The 17,644-nt window shown below is 46.5% G+C and overlaps 2 protein-coding genes across 2 annotated transcripts in view; one reads left to right on the plus strand and one right to left on the minus strand.

Moving 5' to 3' along the window:
• Positions 1–11,378: 11,378 nt before the first annotated feature.
• LOC124979593 (cytochrome b-245 chaperone 1) lies at positions 11,379–16,673 on the plus strand. The gene is made up of 7 exons (XM_047543977.1): positions 11,379–11,832; positions 12,276–12,395; positions 13,075–13,116; positions 13,629–13,702; positions 14,241–14,337; positions 15,537–15,681; positions 15,983–16,673. Exons 2-7 carry the CDS (start codon positions 12,311–12,313, stop codon positions 16,101–16,103), a joined length of 564 nt encoding a protein of 187 aa, XP_047399933.1. The 5' UTR covers positions 11,379–11,832; positions 12,276–12,310; the 3' UTR covers positions 16,104–16,673.
• Positions 16,674–16,812: 139 nt separating this feature from the next.
• Positions 16,813–17,644, minus strand: part of Hexd (hexosaminidase D) — a 28,019-nt gene continuing 27,187 nt past the window's right edge. Inside the window, exon 13 of the mRNA XM_047543975.1 lies at positions 16,813–17,260. Within this exon, the coding sequence (XP_047399931.1) occupies positions 17,029–17,260 (232 nt within the window). The 3' untranslated portion in view covers positions 16,813–17,028. The remainder of the gene's footprint in view (positions 17,261–17,644) is intronic.

A 17,644-nucleotide genomic window follows, 5' to 3' on the forward strand; every position in this document is an offset into this window, starting at 1 on the left:
CCTCAGGTCAAATTTTCATTTCTTTTTTTTTTTTCTAAAGAACAAAAAAAAGTTATTTTCAAAATTACACAAAATAATATTTTTAAATTCATAAATTATAAAATATTAAAATAAAAATTCCATTCATCAAATGATTCCATGAAATGGTGCAAGGACAAATGACCTAATTACCTCATATATAATCAAATACTTATAAGAAGAAAACTACAAACTGCAAAAAGAAAAGCAGGCAAGAGACTTGAACATTCACTTTAAATAGACCATATATAAGTATTCCATAATCATGAAAAACTAAAAATCTTTAGAAATTAGGTAATGTAAAATAAAATCACATCATATATACAAAGTTAAATAGTTTTGATGAACATGTGGAACAAAGGCATTCTCATAAAGGGAAGATATAGTTTTAACTGTTATTAGCCATGTGCAGAATTTTTTTTTAATCAAGCAAACATGCACCACCAGAAACAGAGATTGAAATTACAACACCTGGACATATGAGGACATAACCATATTTCTCCTGAGTTGAAACCCAGGGCCATGATTAAAGGGGGTGTATATTTATGAAGAAATTAATAATAAATTGTGAAAAATAGTGGTTCTCAAAGATAGACACATTTTTCTGTTATATTCAGTTTGACATATACTTAAAAACACCATGTATATTTTAAAAAATTGTCACATGAATGTTGTATTTCATATGTAAGAATGTTTAAAAATGTGCAGAATTTTAGAAAAATAAAAATACAAAGTACATCAAAGAACTAATTGCACACCTTATGTATAGATGGTAAATCTATCATAAGGATGACCATTTTCTCCAAGTCAACTATAATAATACCTCAATGAAATTAAAGAAGGGAACAATGTAAAAACATTCAAAATTCTCCAGGAAGTTTATATATATATATATATATATATATATATATGAAATTAGCCAAGAACTCTCTGAAATATAAAAGCAAAGAACTAGCTATCATTACCTGATACTAGTATATGTTATAAAATTATAATATTGTGGCAATATAAAGAATAAGAAATCACAATAGAGAAAATTAGGTAAATCCATATGTATCTAAATATTGTTTTTATTGTTAAGTGCAATAAAAAGACCTATATAATCGTATCAAGAAAAGTATTTAATGTGAATGATACAATCCAACCAAAAGGTAGATATTAGAACGAGAGGCTCAACTTTTCATTTCTATGGTTGTACACAATGTAGGTTCACACCATTCATGTAATCATGTATACATAGGGTAATACTGTCTGTTTCATTCTACTGTTTTTCCATTCCCACCCCCTCCCACCTCTTTTTCCTCTACACCATCCAAAGTTCCTTCATTCTTCTCTTCCCCCCACCACCCTTCCTCATTATATATTGTCATGCACTTATCAGAGAAAACATCCAGCCTTTGTTTTTTGGGGCTTGGCCTATTCCAATTAGCATGATATTTTCCAACTTCATCCATTTACCAGCAAATGCCATAATTTTATTCTTCTTTATGGCTGAGTAAATTCCATTGTGTATATATACCACAGTTTCTTTATACATTCGTCAATTGAAGGGCATCCAGGTTGGTTCCACAGTCTAGCTATTGTGAATTGAGCTGCTATGAACATTGATGTGACTGCATCACTGTAGTATGCTGATTTTAAATCTTCTCGGTATAAACTGAGGAGTGGGATAGCTGGGTCAAATAGTGGGTCCATTCCAAGCTTTCTGAGGAATCTCCATGCTGCTTTCCAGAGTGGCTGTACCAATTTGCAACTCCACCAGCAATTTATGAGTGTGCCCTTTCCCCACATCCATGCCAACACTTATTGCTTGTGTTCTTGATAATAGGCATTCTAATTGGAGTTAGATGAAATCTTAGGGTGGTTTTAATTTGCATTTCTCTTATTACTAGGGATGATGAGCACTTTTTCATATATTTGTTGATCACATGTATATCTTCTTTGCGAAGTGTCTGCCCACTTGCTTAGCCCATTTATTGATTGGGTTCTTTGTATTTTGGGTGTAAAGTTTTTTAAGTTCTTTATAAACTTTGGAGATGAGTGCTATGTTTGAAGTGTGTGTGGAAAAGATTTTCTCCCACTCTGTAGGCTCTCTTTTTACATTATTGATTGTTTCCTGTGCTGAGAAAAAACTTTCTAGTTTTAATCTATCCCATTTATTGATTCTTGCTTTTATTTCTTGTGCTCTGGGGGTCTTGTTAAGGAGGTCTGGTCCTAAGTCAACGTGATGGAGATTCAGGCCTACGTTTTCTTCTATTTGGTGAAGGGTCTCAGGTCTAATTCCTAGATCCTTGATCCATTTTGAGTTGAGTTTTTACAGGGTGAGAGATAGGCCTTTAATTTCATTTTACTGCATATGGATTTCCAGGTTTCCCAGCACCATCTGTTGAAGAGGCTATCTTTTCTCCATTGTAAGTTTTTGGCACCTTTGTTTAGTATGAGATAACTGTACTTATGTGGGTTTGTCTCCGTGTCTTCTATCCTGTACCATTGATCAACCTATTTTGGTGCCAATACTATGCCATTTTAGTTACTATTGCTGTGTAGTAGAATTTAAGGTCTGGTATTGTGATACCTCCTGCATCACTCTTCCTGCCCAGGATTGCTTTGGCTATTCTGGGTCTTTTGTTCTTCCAGATGAATTTCATGATTGCTTGCTCTATTTCTATAAGAAATGTCAATGGCATTTTAATTGGAATTGCATTAAATCTGTATAGGACCTTTGGAAGTATGGCCATTTTGATAATATTAACTCTGCCTATCCAAGAACATGGGAGATCTTTCCATCTTCTAAGATCTTCCTCAATTTCTTTCTTCAATGTTTTGTAGTTTTCATTGTAGAGATCTTTCACCTCTTTGGTTAGACTGATTCCCGAGTATTTAATTTTTTTGAGGCTATTATGAATAGAGTTGTTTTCCTCATTTCCTTTTCAGATGTTTCATCGCTTATGTATAAAAATGCTTTAGATTTATGTGTGTCAATTTTATATCCTGCTACTTTTCTGAATTCATTTATGAGGTCTAGAAGTTTTCTGGAGTTTTTTGGATTCTCTAAATAGAGGATCATGTCATCAGCAAATAGTGACAGCTTGAGTTCCTCTTTTCCTATTCATATTCCTTTAATTTCTTTAGTCTGTCTAATTGCTCTGGCTAGTATTTCAAGGATGATGTTGAATAGATGTGATGAAAGAGGGCATCCCTGTCTTTTTCCAGTTTTTAAAGGGAATGTTTTCAGTTTTTCTCCATTAAGAATGATGTTGGCCATGGGCTTAGCATAAATAGTCTTTACAATGTTTGGGTATGTTCCTACTATCTTTATTTTTTCTAGTGTTTTGAGCATGAAGGGGTATTGTATTTTGTTGAACACTTTTTCTCCATCAAATAACCATATGATTCTTATCCTTAAGTCTATTGACATGATGGATTACATTTATTGATTTATGGATGTTGAACCAACCTTGCATTCCAGGGATGAACCCCACTTGATCGTGGTGCACAATTTTCTTAATATGTTTTTAGGTACCGTTTGCCAATATTTTGTTAAGGATCTTTGCATCTATATTCATCAAGGATATTGGTCTAAAATTTTCTCTCCTTGATGTGTCTTTGCCTGGTTTGGGTATGAGGGTGATATTAGCTTCATAGAATGAGTTTGGTAGGGTACTCTCCTTTTCTATTTCCTGGAATGCTTTGAGAAGTATTGGAATGAGTTCTTCTTTGAAGGTCTTATAGAGCTCAGCTGAGAATCCGTTTGGTCCTGGGCTTTTCTTGGTTGGTAGACTTTTGATGGCTTCTTCTATTTCATTGCTTGATATTGATCTGTTTAAATTGTTTATGTCCTCCTGGTTCAATTTGGGAGGATCGTATATCTGTAGAAATTTGTCAGTGTCTTCGGTATTTTCTATTTTGTTGGAATATAGATTTTCAAAGTAGCTTCTTATTATGTTGTGTATTTCAGTGGTGTCTGTCGTGATATTTCCTTTTTCATCACGAAGTTTAGTAATTTGAGTTTTCTCTCTCCTTCTCTTTGGTAGTGTGGCTAAGGGTTTGTCTATTTTGTTTACTTTTTCAAAGAACCAATTTTTGTTTTGTCAATTTTTTTAATTGTTTCTTTTGTTTCAATTTCATTGATATCAGTTCTGATTTTAATTATTTCCTGTCTTCTGCTACTTTTGGTGCTGTTCTGTTCTTCTTTTTCTAGAACTTTGAGCTATAATGTTAGGTTATTTAGTTTTTGACGTTTTATTCTTTTCTTGAATGAACTCCATGAAATGAATTTTCCTCTTAGTACTGCTTTCATAGTGTCCCAGAGATTTTGGTATGTTGTATCGTCATTCTCATTGACCTCTAAGAATTTTTTTTATCTCCTCTGTTGTTTTCTGTTATCCTAGTTTCATTCAATAGCATATTATTTAGTCTCCAGGTGTTGGAGTAATTTGTTTTTTTATTTTGTCATTGATTTCTAATTTCATTCCATTATGATCTGATAGAATACAAGGCAGTATCTCTATTTTTTTGCATTTACTAAGGGCTGCTTTGTGGCATAACATATGGTCTAGTTTTGAGAAGGTTTCATGTGCTACTGAGAAGAAAGTGATTTTGCTCATTGATGGATGGAATATTCTATATATGTCTATTAAGTCTAAGTTATTGTGTTATTGAGTTCTATGTTTCCTTTGTTTAGTTTTTGTTTGGAAGAGCTATCCAGTGGTGACAGCAGTGTGTTAAAGTCACCCAGAATTATTGTGTTGTGGTCTGTGTGATTCCTGGAATTGAGAAGGATTTGTTTGACATACATGGATGCACCATTGTTTGGGGCATAAACATTTACAATCATTATGTCTTTCTGATTTATGGTTCCCCTAAGCAGTATGAAATGTCCTTCTTTATCCCTTCTGACTAACTTTGGCTTGAAGTCCACTTTATCTGAAATAAGAATGGAAACCCCCGCTTTTTTACTGAGTTCATGTGCATGGTAGGTTTTTTCCCATCCTTTCACCTTCAGTCTATGGATATCTTTTTCGATGAGATGAGTCTCTTCAAGGCAGCATATTGTTGGGTCTTTCTTTTTAATCCATTCTGCCAGTCTATGTCTTTTCATCAATGAGTTTAGGCCATTAACATTCAGGGTTATTATTGAGATATGATTTGTATTCCCAGTCATTTGGGCTTATTTTTGGTTTTTAACTTGGCTTAGTTTCTCCTTTGAGTAGATTTTTCTCTAAGGTAGTTCCTTCCTTTGCTGACCTACATTGTTGTGTTTCATTTCCTCCTCGTGGAATATTTTGTTGAGAACATTCTGTAGTGCAGGCTTTCTATTTGTAAATTCTTTTAACTTTTGTTTATCATGGAAGGATTTTATTTCATCTTCAGATCTGAAGGTTAGTTTTGCTGGGTATAGGATTCTTGGTTGGCAGCCATGTTCTTTCAGAGCTTGAAATATGTTGTTCCAGGTCCTTCTAGCTTTTAGAGTCTGGGCTGAGAAATCTACTGATATTTGTATTGGTTCCCCCATATGTAATCTGATGATTTTCTCTCACAGACTTAAGATCCTGTCTTTATTTTGTATGTTAGGCATTTTCATTACAATGTGCCTTGGTGTGGATCTGTTGTAATTCTGTGCATTTGGTGTTCTGTAAGCCTCTTGTATTTTCCATTTCATTCTTCAGGCTTGGGAAATTTTCTGATATTATTTCATTGAATAGGCTGTTCATTCCTTTGGTTTGTTTCTCTGTGCCTTCCTCAATCCCGCTAATTCTTAAATTTGGTCTTTTCATGATGTCCTATAGTTCTTGGAGAGTCTGTTCATGATTTCTTACCATATTCTCTGCTTGGGCAACTTTTTCAAGATTAAATATTTTATCTTCATTGTCTGAGGTTCTGTGTTCCAAGTGGTCTAGTCTATTGGTGATGCTTTGCATTGAGGTTTTTATTTGGTTTATTGTTTCCTTCATTTCAAGGATTTCAAGGATTTCCGGTTTTTTTTGTTTTGTTTTGTTTTGTTTTTTTTTTTTTTTTTTGAGAATCTCTATCTCTTTGTTGAAATGATCTTTTGCTTCCTGCAGTTGCTCTTTCAACTGCTTATTGGTATTATCATTAATTGCCTGCATTTGCTCTCTTTGCTTTGTGAATCATCTTAATCATGTATAATCTGAAGTCCTTTTCTGACATTTCTTCTAACATATGGTCATTGGATTCTATTAATATAGAATCTAGATTTCTTTGGATCATTTTCTTCCCTTGTTTTTTCATGTTGTTCATGTATCTTCCCCTCTAGCAGTGCAGATCTGGAGTATTGCAGTTCCCCCCTTATAGCCTTATAGTGACCTTATAGGTTTCCTAAACCTTTTCTTTAAGGGGAGATCAATATTAGCAGTGCCCAGTTCAGACAGTATGCAACCCGAAACCATATAGCCCCTATGAGGACGTTAACAATATTGTCATAATAAACAGAATGAGTTCAATTATTATCTTCAGTATAACAAATAGATTTGCAATAAGGTCTGCAGTTTCTAATGGAGGACAAAGAGGATGTGGAGGGTTATAGGATGTAGTCCTTAATGGGATGATAAAAGTATATACAAAGTTCTAGATCATAGAAAGAGTGAGAGTGTAATCAAAAGAAGTTGGTTGTTAGCATGGGAAAAGGGAGAAAGAGGCTCTGAGGGAACAGGTAAACAAAAGGAAAAGAGAGTGAGAAAAGTAAAGAAAAACTTAAAATTTTTCAATAAGGAGAAAAAAGAAACTCTACACTATAACAGTCATATGGTATTGAAACCTCCCAGTCCTCAGTAGCCTGATGCATGAGAGGTACCTGACAATGAGCTTCCAGTTTCCAGCAGGTGTCTCAGGATGGGGTTTGCCCCACCTAAAGATGGAAGCTATAGCTTCCAGGATTATTCACGATGGCTGCTCTGGTTTCCAAATGTGTTGGCAAATGGGGAGCTGCAACTCGGGGATGTGGGTGTGGTCAGCTGGAGGTCCTGGAGGCGGGGTGCATTTGGTTGGACAGGGGTCCTGGAGGTGGGGTGTTGTCAGTCTGGTTGTGGGATCCTGGAGGTAGGGTGCAGTCAGTCAGTCTAGGGGTCCTGGTGGTGGGAAGCAGTCGATGTGAGGGCCCCAGAGGCAGAGAGTGGTCGGTCGGGCTCAGGGATCCTGGAGACGGGGCTCAATCAGTCCGGCCAGGGGTCCTATAAGTCCTGGCTGTTGTCTCAAAATGGCAGCAGCCACGTGTAACCAAACCTGCAGGTACTGTGACAGTGAACTTCCAGGCAATAGCTGGCAGCTGGTGCTCCACTGGCGGTCTGTAGTCAGTCTGCTGACTGCTGTTGGACAATCAGGAGGTGAACCTCTGGTGGTGGATGATGGGTAGGTGAAAGGCAGGCGATGGACAGGCAAAAGGCAGGCAAATGGCAGATGGTAGGCACCACGCAGTGAGCAATCTGCATTAAAAAAGTAGTTGATATGCTGGCAGACTGCAGGTGATCACAGTGGACAAATGTGGTGAACAGCAGGGGATCGATAAGCTGCAAAAACTGCCTCTCCAAGAAACATATCCTCTGCTTGAAACTGGAGTTACGGAGTGACAAGGAACGCAGCCTCCCTCTAGTCCACCATCTTGGATCTCTACATACATCTTTCCTTTCACATGATAAGTGTGTGTTGTATCACATTAATTAAGCACATGCAAGCCTCTCAGGAACAGCACTAGCTCTACTGTTTGTTAGTAGCTTTGAAATGGAATAAGCACAGGTTTGCTCATGAATATGTTTTGCTGTAATAAGAACTGGGAGCGCATTCCCTGTTCCCTTGGACATTGTGGCCTCAGTTCGGATCCTGAATGTGAGAATTTCATGAACTCCTACCCTCAGAAATGTTACATCAGACCCCATCAGATCCCCCATATGTGAGTTACTGACCCCAACACTGGACCCCGACATGCACATTCTCAAGACTCAGGCTGGGAAGACCTAGGAGCTCTGAAGCCCTGTCCTCCAGCAGGGGCCCTGCCCTTCCTGGTCATGTAACAGGGTCCACTTTATGCTTAGAATACAGCCCTTGCTGCTGTGCCACTGCAATTTATTTTTTTAAGGGACATGTTTTTTCTCTTCTCTCTCCTCCCTCCCCCCTCTCTTCCTCCTCCTCCTCCCTGACCTCTCTCCCTCCCTAATCGCAGGAAAAAGGATTACCTTTCTTCTCCATCCTAGGCAGAGTCCTCGAGCACACACCCATGACAGGAACCAAGTAATTCTTCTTGGGGATGGCACCAGAAGAGCTCAGAAATGACTATCTCCCAAATTAACAAGTGAATTATAATTCCATACAGAAAAAAATGGGGAATGTAGCCTTTCAATCACCTCTTTAAAAAGTGCCTGCTTCCCGTAATGGGTAGAATCACAGCCTCTGGGACAGGAGTTCCCTTTCTCCTTTGCTAGCAAAGCAATAGAACTTTTCCTTTTTCTCAAAACTGTGTCCTTATTATTGGGTTGGCATTAGGGACAAAGTCTGGGCTTTTGGAAACAGCCAGCTTTACCCTGAACTGCTCATGGAAAGGTCTGCCCAGCATATATAGACTTCACCTTCTACAGAGGCCTGCTTTCATCCTGAGCAGCTAGATTTTATGAATTTTGGAACTCACTATACAGTTAATGAACCTAACTTACTGGGTGGGTTTCCATTTGAATCATCTCTGTTATTCTCTCCTTTTTTTGTAGGAGTGGGTACTCAGGGGCACTTGGCTACTGAGCCATGTTTCCAGCCCTATTTTGTATTTTATTTAGAGACAGGGTCTCATTGAGTTGATTAGTGCCTCACTTTGCTGAGGCTGGCTTTGATTCTCCTGCCTCAGCCTTCGGAGTCGCTGGGATTATAGGGTGTGCCACTGTGCCTGCTGTTCTCTAGCTTTTTAAGCATTGTGAACAAGGGGAAAGCATTATCTTAGTATGGTGTAGGGGTGGAAACATCCCACTCCACCTCCATCCTCTTAGGGACCCAGCTGGTCTGAGAATTAAATTGACATAAAACAGATTAGCTTGAGAAAAAATACAATTGTATTTACAAGTTCTAATGGCACAGGAGCCTCATGAAGAAATGAGGCCTTGAGACAGCAGGTGGAAGGCAGTCACTCATACATTGGGTTGGAAGAAGAATGTTAAATCAGAGAGGCAGAAATTGGGGAGACTTAATCCTCTGTACCCATCCACGGTTGCTTAGCATAGCATGTTGGCAACACAAAAAGGCAATTCTTTATTATAATGTAAAATTGTTCTCTTTTTGGTTCCTATTTTTCTAGGACAATGTACCCTGTCAGAGACCGACTGTCTAGATATTAGTAACCATTCTTTAACTTGTACCCAACTAAGGTCATTTTGACCCACTTCCCCTTCTGCTTATGATTTTAGATCTCATGATATTAGTTGTAGTTTTGAATCATAGTAACAGCCACTTAAGATTAATGTATCGATGTGCTTTACTTATGGTATAAAAACCCCTGCAATCCTATGGTTGGGGCTGTTCTCCCAGTAGCCATTTTGGGAGGCAGTCAGCTGGCCGGCTAATCAGACTCTCAATCTGGACTTCTCAGTGGTGATCGGTCTGTTCTTAAGTTGCACCCCACAACACCTCTCCCCTTCTCCTTGAGACTAAGGACAAGTGCTTTTTTCTTCCTAGTGCAGGGAGAAGTCTTTGATTGGAGGATTCAGTCTCCTGTTTTTCAAACAGTAGGGAGCCTGGCATAATGGCCTACTCCTATAATCCCAGCCACTCAAAAGGCTGAGGCAGGAGAATCCTAAACTCAAAGATAATTTAGCAAAACTCTGTCAAAAAAAAAAAAAAAAAAAAAAGGGCTGAGGATATAACTCAGTGGTAAGGCACCCCTTGAGTCCATCCCCTGTACAGTAAAACAACAGAAAAAGAAACAGCCAGACAGAGGGACAGATGGTTTTTGGATTTTTTGCGTTTCAGGTGCCTTTAACTTAAGTGGTTAACATGCCAAGTGAGCACACTTTAACCCCCTCAATGGCAAGAAACCCTGTGGTAAAGCACTATCCAGAGCAAAAATATGGGTATGTATTTGTAATCTTTACACGTCCTCCTTTTGTTGGTCTTTGAACCTTTAATAAAAGTAAGAATGCAAAAGGAACACAATGTTGAAAACAGTATGTGTTAGGTCGGAATTTGGGCGACTATATGAGGGAGAGCGGAGCAACTAAGGCCGAGGACAGTGCACCACACCTTGACCAATCAAAGGGGCAGAGAAACGCCACTGACCTTTACTTCCACCTATCACTCAGCAGGGACCCCTCCCCCCATTCTGGTCTATCAAGACCCTGGGCAGCCGGCCGCGTGCGATCTTCTCCGGCTCCTTACCCTGACCTGTACCCCAGGGGGCTGGGAATTTCGCAGGAGAGCCAAATTCCAACAAAGCTTCTTTCTGTCCGATTTTATTTGGCCACTAGCCGTGCCCCTGAGCTTACAGGATGAATGTGAATCTTACCAGATGTCCAAACATGGCATGGTGCTTCGTGTTCATACTGTTTTACATTTTTACAAATTCAAATCACCTTGGTTCACAATATATCTGCCATAAACTATTGGCAAAAAAATTCTTCAGATTCACACTTTTTGGTTACGTCATTTCTAAGAGAGAGATTTGTTTCCAGTTTAAGAGAAAAGAATTATTCGTGCATGATCAAGTCTATTTTTTGAGAAGGGGGTCTTGTTATGTTGCCCACCCCGGGATGGAGCCATCCTCCTGCTTCTGCCTCCTGCGTGGTTGGGCTGCAGGCATGCCTGGCTCTGACACGTCCTTCCACCACAGGGCGCAGCACGCTTCCCTCTGCCTTGCCATTTTCACGCAGCAGCGCATGCCCCAGCGCTCCGTATCTTCTTACGATGCGCCTACCTGCCAAATTTTCTGGGGTCATGGTTGCTGTTGTACGTGTTTACAGAGTTCGTACCGTGCACCGTCTTGTGAACAGCTTCCATAAAGTATTAAGCACAGGCTGAAGAGGTCTAAAAAGCAGGGCAGGGTATGCGGGCTGCCGGCCCGCCCGCCGTGCCAGCGCCGCAGGTCACCGAGGCCCCGGGCGGGAGGCCTGCGGCGCTCCACCTCCTCCACGCCGGCTGGCAGCCTTCCTGGGTGGGACCCGCCTGCCTTTCTTTACGCTCAGCCAGGACGGTCCTCCAGTCGCGCGCATGCGCTGCTTCCGGCCGCACCTGCGGCTGCACTGCACCTGTCCGGCGCGGCGCCAGGCCCGTACCTCCAGCCCGCCTGCTGGAGGCCCGGAACCGCCAGGCCCGGAACTGCCGAACCCCGGAGGTCAGCTCCAGCCCGGAAGTCAGCACGCCCGCCCAACCCGGAAGTCGCCGGGCCCCGCCCAACGCGGAAATCAAGAGCCCCCGCCCCAACATGGGGTGGTGGAAGACCCCGTTTCCACCCTAGAAGTCCGCGAGACCACGCCCCCAATGTAGGAAGTTCGCAGCACCGCCCACTGCGGAAGTCAGCAGGCCCCGCCCAACACGGAAGTGAGGAGCCCGGGCGCCAGCCCCCGCAGTCCTCTTGTCCCGCTGTGCCGGGCCGGAGTTTCCGGAAGTCGGCGCGACCGAGCCCCGCTACCCTCCGGTGCAGCGGACAGGCGCCGGCGGTCCCCGCTCGTCTCTCGCGTCGTGGGCACGCCCCTCGCGGTCTCGCCCTCTCTCCTGCTCGGCGGGCCTCCCGGAGACGGGGCCCTCGCTCGCGGCGGGCGGCAACCTGCCCCGGGCACGGCTGACCGGGACGCGGGACGGACAGCGTGCTGAGCAGACCGGCCACTGGTGCGTGAGTGCATGCGTGCACGAGTGGAGCCGTGCCCGCGGCCCCAGGCTTCGTGAGCTTTAGGTCGCTGGGCGGCAGCGGGTGGCTCCCGGGACCTCTGGCCCTGCGCGGGAGGCCTGCGGCCAGAGCTGTCCGGCCCCTGGAGCGGGACTCGCGGTGGGCATGCTCTCGGTTCTCTCCTGGCAGAGGCCGGCGCAGGGGAGGGTGTCTAACGGCTTTACCCGCTCAAGTCCAGGGTCCTGGGCAGGATGGGCAGGCAGGCGATGGTGGGGCGGACGCGGAGCCCAGGCCGTGCAGGAGGCCACCTGGAGGAGGAGCCCCTGGGGGATTCGGTGGTTTGCGAACACGGACTGGTAGCAGGCCCTGCCGGTGGGCCGCTCCTGGCCTCCTGAGGCCGGGCTGTGGCCCGCGGTTGCAGCCTCTTCTGTCTGCCCTTTCCTAGCCCCGCTCCTGTGGCGTGCAGCCCGTGTTCCAGGGATGTACATGCAGGTGGAGACTCGCACCAGCTCCTGCCTCCATCTGAAGAGGGCTCCGGGCATCCGGTCCTGGTCCCTGCTGGTCGGTAAGGCTTTGTAAATTCCCCCAAAACGGAGAGACTAAAAAAAGGCTGAAAACTATTTCCTCTTTTGTTCTGCCCCCCAAAATACCAGCTATCTTTGCATCCTGTTAGGTTTTTCTTACTCAGAAGCTTTGGGATGGTGCTTCATTAGCACTCTATATTCTTTCTTTCTAATTCTACTCTCCCACCCCCACTGGCCCTCTTTTTTTTTTCTTTTGTGGTGCTAGGGATGGACAGGGCCTTGTGTCTACCGCACAAGTGCTCTATGGCTACCACCTTAGCCAGGTTGTGCTCTTCATAAATCACTGAATTTTCTTTCTTTCTTTTTTGTGGTAGCAGGGATTGTTCCCAGGGTTACTCCTCTGCTGAGCTACACCCCCAACCTTTTCCACTTTAAAATTTGGGGGCAGTCTTGTTAAGTTGCCCAGGCTGGCCTGCAGTTTGCCATCCTCCTGCCTCAGTTTCCTGGGAAGCTGGGATTGCAGGCACGAGGCCACTGTACCTGGTTTATACTGTTTTTAAACGAACATTGGGCTGTTTCTCCACTCTGTACTTGGTGGCTTCTTCCTGCTGTGCCAGTGCACAGCAGTCCGGCAGTGGGGAGGGCCCACTGGCTGCAGCTCTGGGAGGGGTGGGACTCTCACTGGCACTATAGCAAGGTACTCCTTTTCCCACTCTGCAGGAATCTCGTCCACTGGCCTGGCTGCTGCTTACTACAGTGGAGGTAAAGTACACCATCCCTTGTGAACTTCCTCAACTATTTGGAAAATAGAGAAAAGAAGGAAAAACCATCATTTCCTGTGTGTGTTCGTGGTGTGACCTTGGGGATGGCCAGCATCTCTGCCTCCCTGCACTGGTGTGTGTGTGCCCCATGTGACCTGCACCTCACATCTGAAACCTCAGGCATTTTCCTGTGTCATAAGATAGTCTTCCAAAGAGGCTCTTAAGCATTTGCTTAAGGTGCTGGTGCACTGAGGAGCTGTGTTTTCCACCTTCCCACTGTTAGAAGCTTGCCAAGATGAGCAGGAGCTGGGTCCTGCCTGCCTCTCCAGAGCTGAGAAAGCTTGTCATGTGCAAGTCCTAAATGACCAAGACAGGGCCAGTCACACTGCTGTCTGCCTGGGATCTCACAGGGCAGAGTCAGGGTCTGGGGAAAGGCTGTGCCAGGCAGGACTTCCTGGGGTTGCATAGCTTTGACTGGTCACTTATGGGTGGGTGTCCTGTGTCTGTCTACAGATAGCCTGGGCTGGAAGCTCTTTTATATCACAGGCTGCCTGTTTGTGGCCGTGCAGAACTTGGAAGACTGGGAGGTAAGAAGTGGGAGAGGGTGGCAGAGTGCCTCTCTCTGTGGAGAAGCATTTGACTGGTCTGCAGGTGTCCATTTAGCTGGACTCAGGCCCTGAATGTTGTTTGTGACCATCCCTGGGCCAGGAAGTCTCTAGAAGCTCCCCATGACTGTCTGCACAAGGTTCTGTATATCTGGGGTTGCTGTGGCACAGATGGTGTGGACCCCTGCTCTTTGGCTCTTGAGAGTCCTCCAAGCTGCTTGGAGGACTAGGAGGACTAGGCTGGTCTTCACCTTTGCTTTCTTGAGGGCCCTGCTGCTGTTCTGTCCTTTATCTTGATGTAAAGAGGATGGGCACCTGTTCCATTCACTGCTTTCCTGCTGACTCCTGCACGCCTGAGTCTGAGGACTTGGACCACAGATGCTGGGCTTAGGCAATGGGGTTTGGGTTCCGCCTGGGAGCGTCTCTTCTTGTGCATTCCCCTTGGTGTGGGTGGGACAGTGCCCCGGTGCCCACTTGGCCCCTCCTTGAAGGTCTGTGTGGTGAGTACACATGTTTCCAGGAAGCCATCTTCAACAAGAACACTGGGAAGGTCATTCTGAAAACGTTCAGCCTCTACAGGAAGCTGCTGACTCTTCTCAGAGCAGGCCATGACCAGGGTGAGTTGTGGGAGTCGGGCATGTGCAGGTCTGTGACTGGGGTCCTCCAGCCATGCCCTGGCCTGTAGGGTGGGGTCTAGGCAGGCCCTGTGTCCTGAGGATTCCTGGGTTCTCCAGGCTTGGCCTGTTGGGGAGGATGGCAGCCCCTTAGCAGCTCTTCTCGGCTGAGTGTGGGCAGTGGGGGTAGGTCCTGATGCCAGGCAGGCTGAGCTGCACCAGTGAGCTGGTGGCTCTGGAGCTGAATCGATCCTTTCTGCTCTTGGAGGGCCTCCTGGTTTCTCCCAGGTCCTGTTCCAGTTCCCCATTGGCTCTGCTGGGCCTGTGTTGAGGCACTGGGCAGTTAGAGGAAGTCTCTCACCCTTGAACTTCTGGGTCTGGGAGCTGGTCCAAGTGTGGGTTAGCAAAGGATGCCCTAGATGTGCTGTGCACTGTGCATCTAGCCAGCTGCTGCCCACTGATGAATAGGTGGTTGTATGTACAGGCGCTCCTTGGGCGGGGAGTACCTTGGGATGGGTTAGATCCTGGGTGCTGCTGACTTCTCCTGATCTGGGTGGCACTTCAGCCTATGTGTGGACTCTGACTTGCCTGGTGGGCTGGGGTAGTATTATGGGGCTTCTTGATGGGTTGTGGCTGGGAGTCTTGCACAGTCGAGAACAATCTCCACAGACACCTGGCCACAGGACCAGCCCCAGGCCTCCCTGCAGGGTTGGTGGGACAGTGTGCTGTTATGGCTGACAGCCTTGGGGGAAACTGACGCCTTAGCTAAGGATTCTGCTCTCGGGCTACCTGCAGGTCAGCACTGCACCCAGCAGTTCATGACATAGGTCTGCTGGGCTTGTCTTTTTTTTCCTCCCAGTACTGAAGACTGAACCCAGGTGCTCCACCACTGAGCCACATCCCCAAGTCCATTTTATTTTGAGGCAAGGTCTCACTAAGTTGCTGAGGCTGCTCTCAAACTTGAGACCCTCTTGCCTCATTCTCCAGAGCTGCTGGTATTACAAGCAAGTTCCACCATGCCTGGCTTGAGCTTGTTTCTTACCCAGCTGATGCTTGGGAGGCAGGCCTAGGGTACTTTTGCCACCAGTGCCCCTATGACTGTTCTCATCAGAGCTAGTGGCCCCAGGGCGACCTTGCCATAGCACAGGCAGGTGGAGTAGGTGAGGAGGGGTATGTGACCACTGACCTTTGCACCTCCTCAGTGGTGGTCCTGCTCAATGACATCCGAGATGTGAACGTGGAGGAGGAGAAGGTCCGGTATTTTGGGAAGGGCTACATGGTGGTGCTCCGGTTTGCCACAGGCTTCTCTCACCCCCTCACCCAGAGTGCAGTCATGGGCCGCCGCAGGTGCGTGGGCTGGGACTCCCCTTGGGCCCGTCTGTGGTCTGACTCGGTCACCACCCAGTGCCTTAGGGCAGTAGTGGGCGGGACAGGAGTTAGAGAGAGCACAGCTGTGGGGAGGCTGTGTGTGCTTGGAGGGAGCCCTGCATGGCCACCTGCAGGGGAAGCACAGAATGTGGTGGGGGTGGGTGAGGGGGTCTGGTTTGGGAGCTGCCGCATGTGAATGGTTGGGGACAAGGCCAGTGCAGGGTCTTGTGGCTGCATATGCCATGGTGACCTGCCTTTCCTCTTGGTACCTGCCTCCCAGTGACGTGGAAGCTGTAGCCAGGCTCGTCAGCAGCTTCCTGGAGCTGCACCGCCTGGAGAGCCCCTCGGAGCGGTCTCAGAGCAGCGACAGCGAGGCCGACGGCCCCAGCAGCCAGAGCTGAGGCAGGCAGGTCCCGGCCGGCCCCTGACAGGGCTCCAGCCAGGTGCTTGCCTCAGACCTGCCAGACTGCAGTGTGCCCTCCCCTCCTCCTGTGCAGGCCACGTGCCTAGAACAGAGGACACCTCTTGGCGCATCCTTCAGCACCTGAAGCCTGACAGCTCTTGTACAGTCACCAGGTTCCAGCCACTGGAGCCTACAGACCTGCAGGAGCGCACTGGCTGTTCCTCACAGAAGCCGAGTGCCAGCTGCCACTGACCTGCCCCTGCTCTGTCCACCTTTTGAGTGAACCCAGGTCCCTCCAAGTGCCCAGCCTGGCCCCTGGGGCTCTGGTCAGCCCCACGAGGCTGTGTGCCTAGGTGTGATCAGGTGGAACTGGGAGGTCACACACCACTCAGGTCTGAGGCTCCTAGACCAGGCAGGGCAGTCAGGTTGGCACCTCCGTGAAAGCAGGGCAGGTCTTCTGCCCACCAGCTCCAAGTTGGGGGATGTGCTCCTTTATGCCAAAGTTGTTTTTAAATGTTTGAGTCTGACATGTTTTAAATTCCCTCTAAAATGAAAAATTCAAAGCACAGCAGTAGGTTTCTGGGTGCTTGCTTATGATGCTTCAAATGAGGAGCACCCAGGCCTGGGGCTGGTCCTGAGTGGGGAGGGGTGAAGCCAGCTGTGAACCAGAGTGGTGACAAGCAGTAAGATTCAAGTTTGTCAGGGGCTCTAGTGCCTGCTGTCCTTTTATTTCAAAATTGGTAAAGTTCCACGTGCACATTGTGAACAACCCCCTGCTTTTCCTTGGTGCTCATGACTTTCCCCAAAGACAACTGTGCTCTGAGGATACCTGGCAGGCACAGCTGCCCAGGGCTCAGCAGGGTGCGGGAATGGGGAGGCCAGAGTGACAGTGTGGTGCCCTGGCCTGTGTGTGGCAGGAGCCCTCAGCCCACCTGTGAACCCTGCCCCTCGGCAGTCCCGACCGGTGTCCCAGCCAGGGCTGGTGGGCAGGGGCCAGTGGTGGCCGCCTCACTAAGGTCCTGCAGCAGGTCCTGCAGCTGCTGCATGCTCGGGCGCACGTTCTCCTCCAGCCACTCCTCCACGGCGTCAGGGTAGAAGGCCAGCTGCAGGGCTGTCTCCAGCTGCTGCACGAGGGCACTCCACCTGCCTAGGAGGCTGAGGAGACAGGCCCTGAGCCCACCTGCTGAGGACTGCAACAGCCCCAGCTCTGCATTGCTCCATGCCTGTTTGCTCATGGAGACTTAACACCTGAAACTGCAGCCTGTTCCGCATCTGGCTGGCGGCTTTTCCTGTGGCACACGAGCCCAGTAGCTTCCTGTGCAGCAGAGGTCTTTCAGGCTCTGCTCACAGCCCTGAGCTAGGGAAGAAAGGAGGGCAGAGGGGACTCCAGACACAAGGGCTCTCTGCAGGACCAGGACGGCCTCAAGGTGGCCGCCTTCTAAAGACCTGTGGTTCTGCCCAGGCTCTTAGGCTAGGGATGACCCAGGTTTTTTTTTTTTTTTTTTTTTTTTGTACCAGGGATTGAACCTAGGGACACTG

The sequence above is a fragment of the Sciurus carolinensis genome, chromosome 3, assembly GCF_902686445.1.
Source record: "Sciurus carolinensis chromosome 3, mSciCar1.2, whole genome shotgun sequence".
Lineage (NCBI taxonomy): Eukaryota > Metazoa > Chordata > Mammalia > Rodentia > Sciuridae > Sciurus > Sciurus carolinensis.

What these genes read in the sequence shown, in the direction of transcription:
- LOC124979593 (XM_047543977.1), top strand. Translation starts at nt 12,311, where the DNA reads ATGTACATGCAGGTGGAGACTCGCACCAGCTCCTGCCTCCATCTGAAG. An exon ending in AGAACTTGGAAGACTGGGAG is followed by an intron (nt 13,703 to 14,240) that starts GTAAGAAGTGGG and finishes ACATGTTTCCAG; the next exon opens with GAAGCCATCTTCAACAAGAA. An exon ending in GCAGTCATGGGCCGCCGCAG is followed by an intron (nt 15,682 to 15,982) that starts GTGCGTGGGCTG and finishes CCTGCCTCCCAG; the next exon opens with TGACGTGGAAGCTGTAGCCA.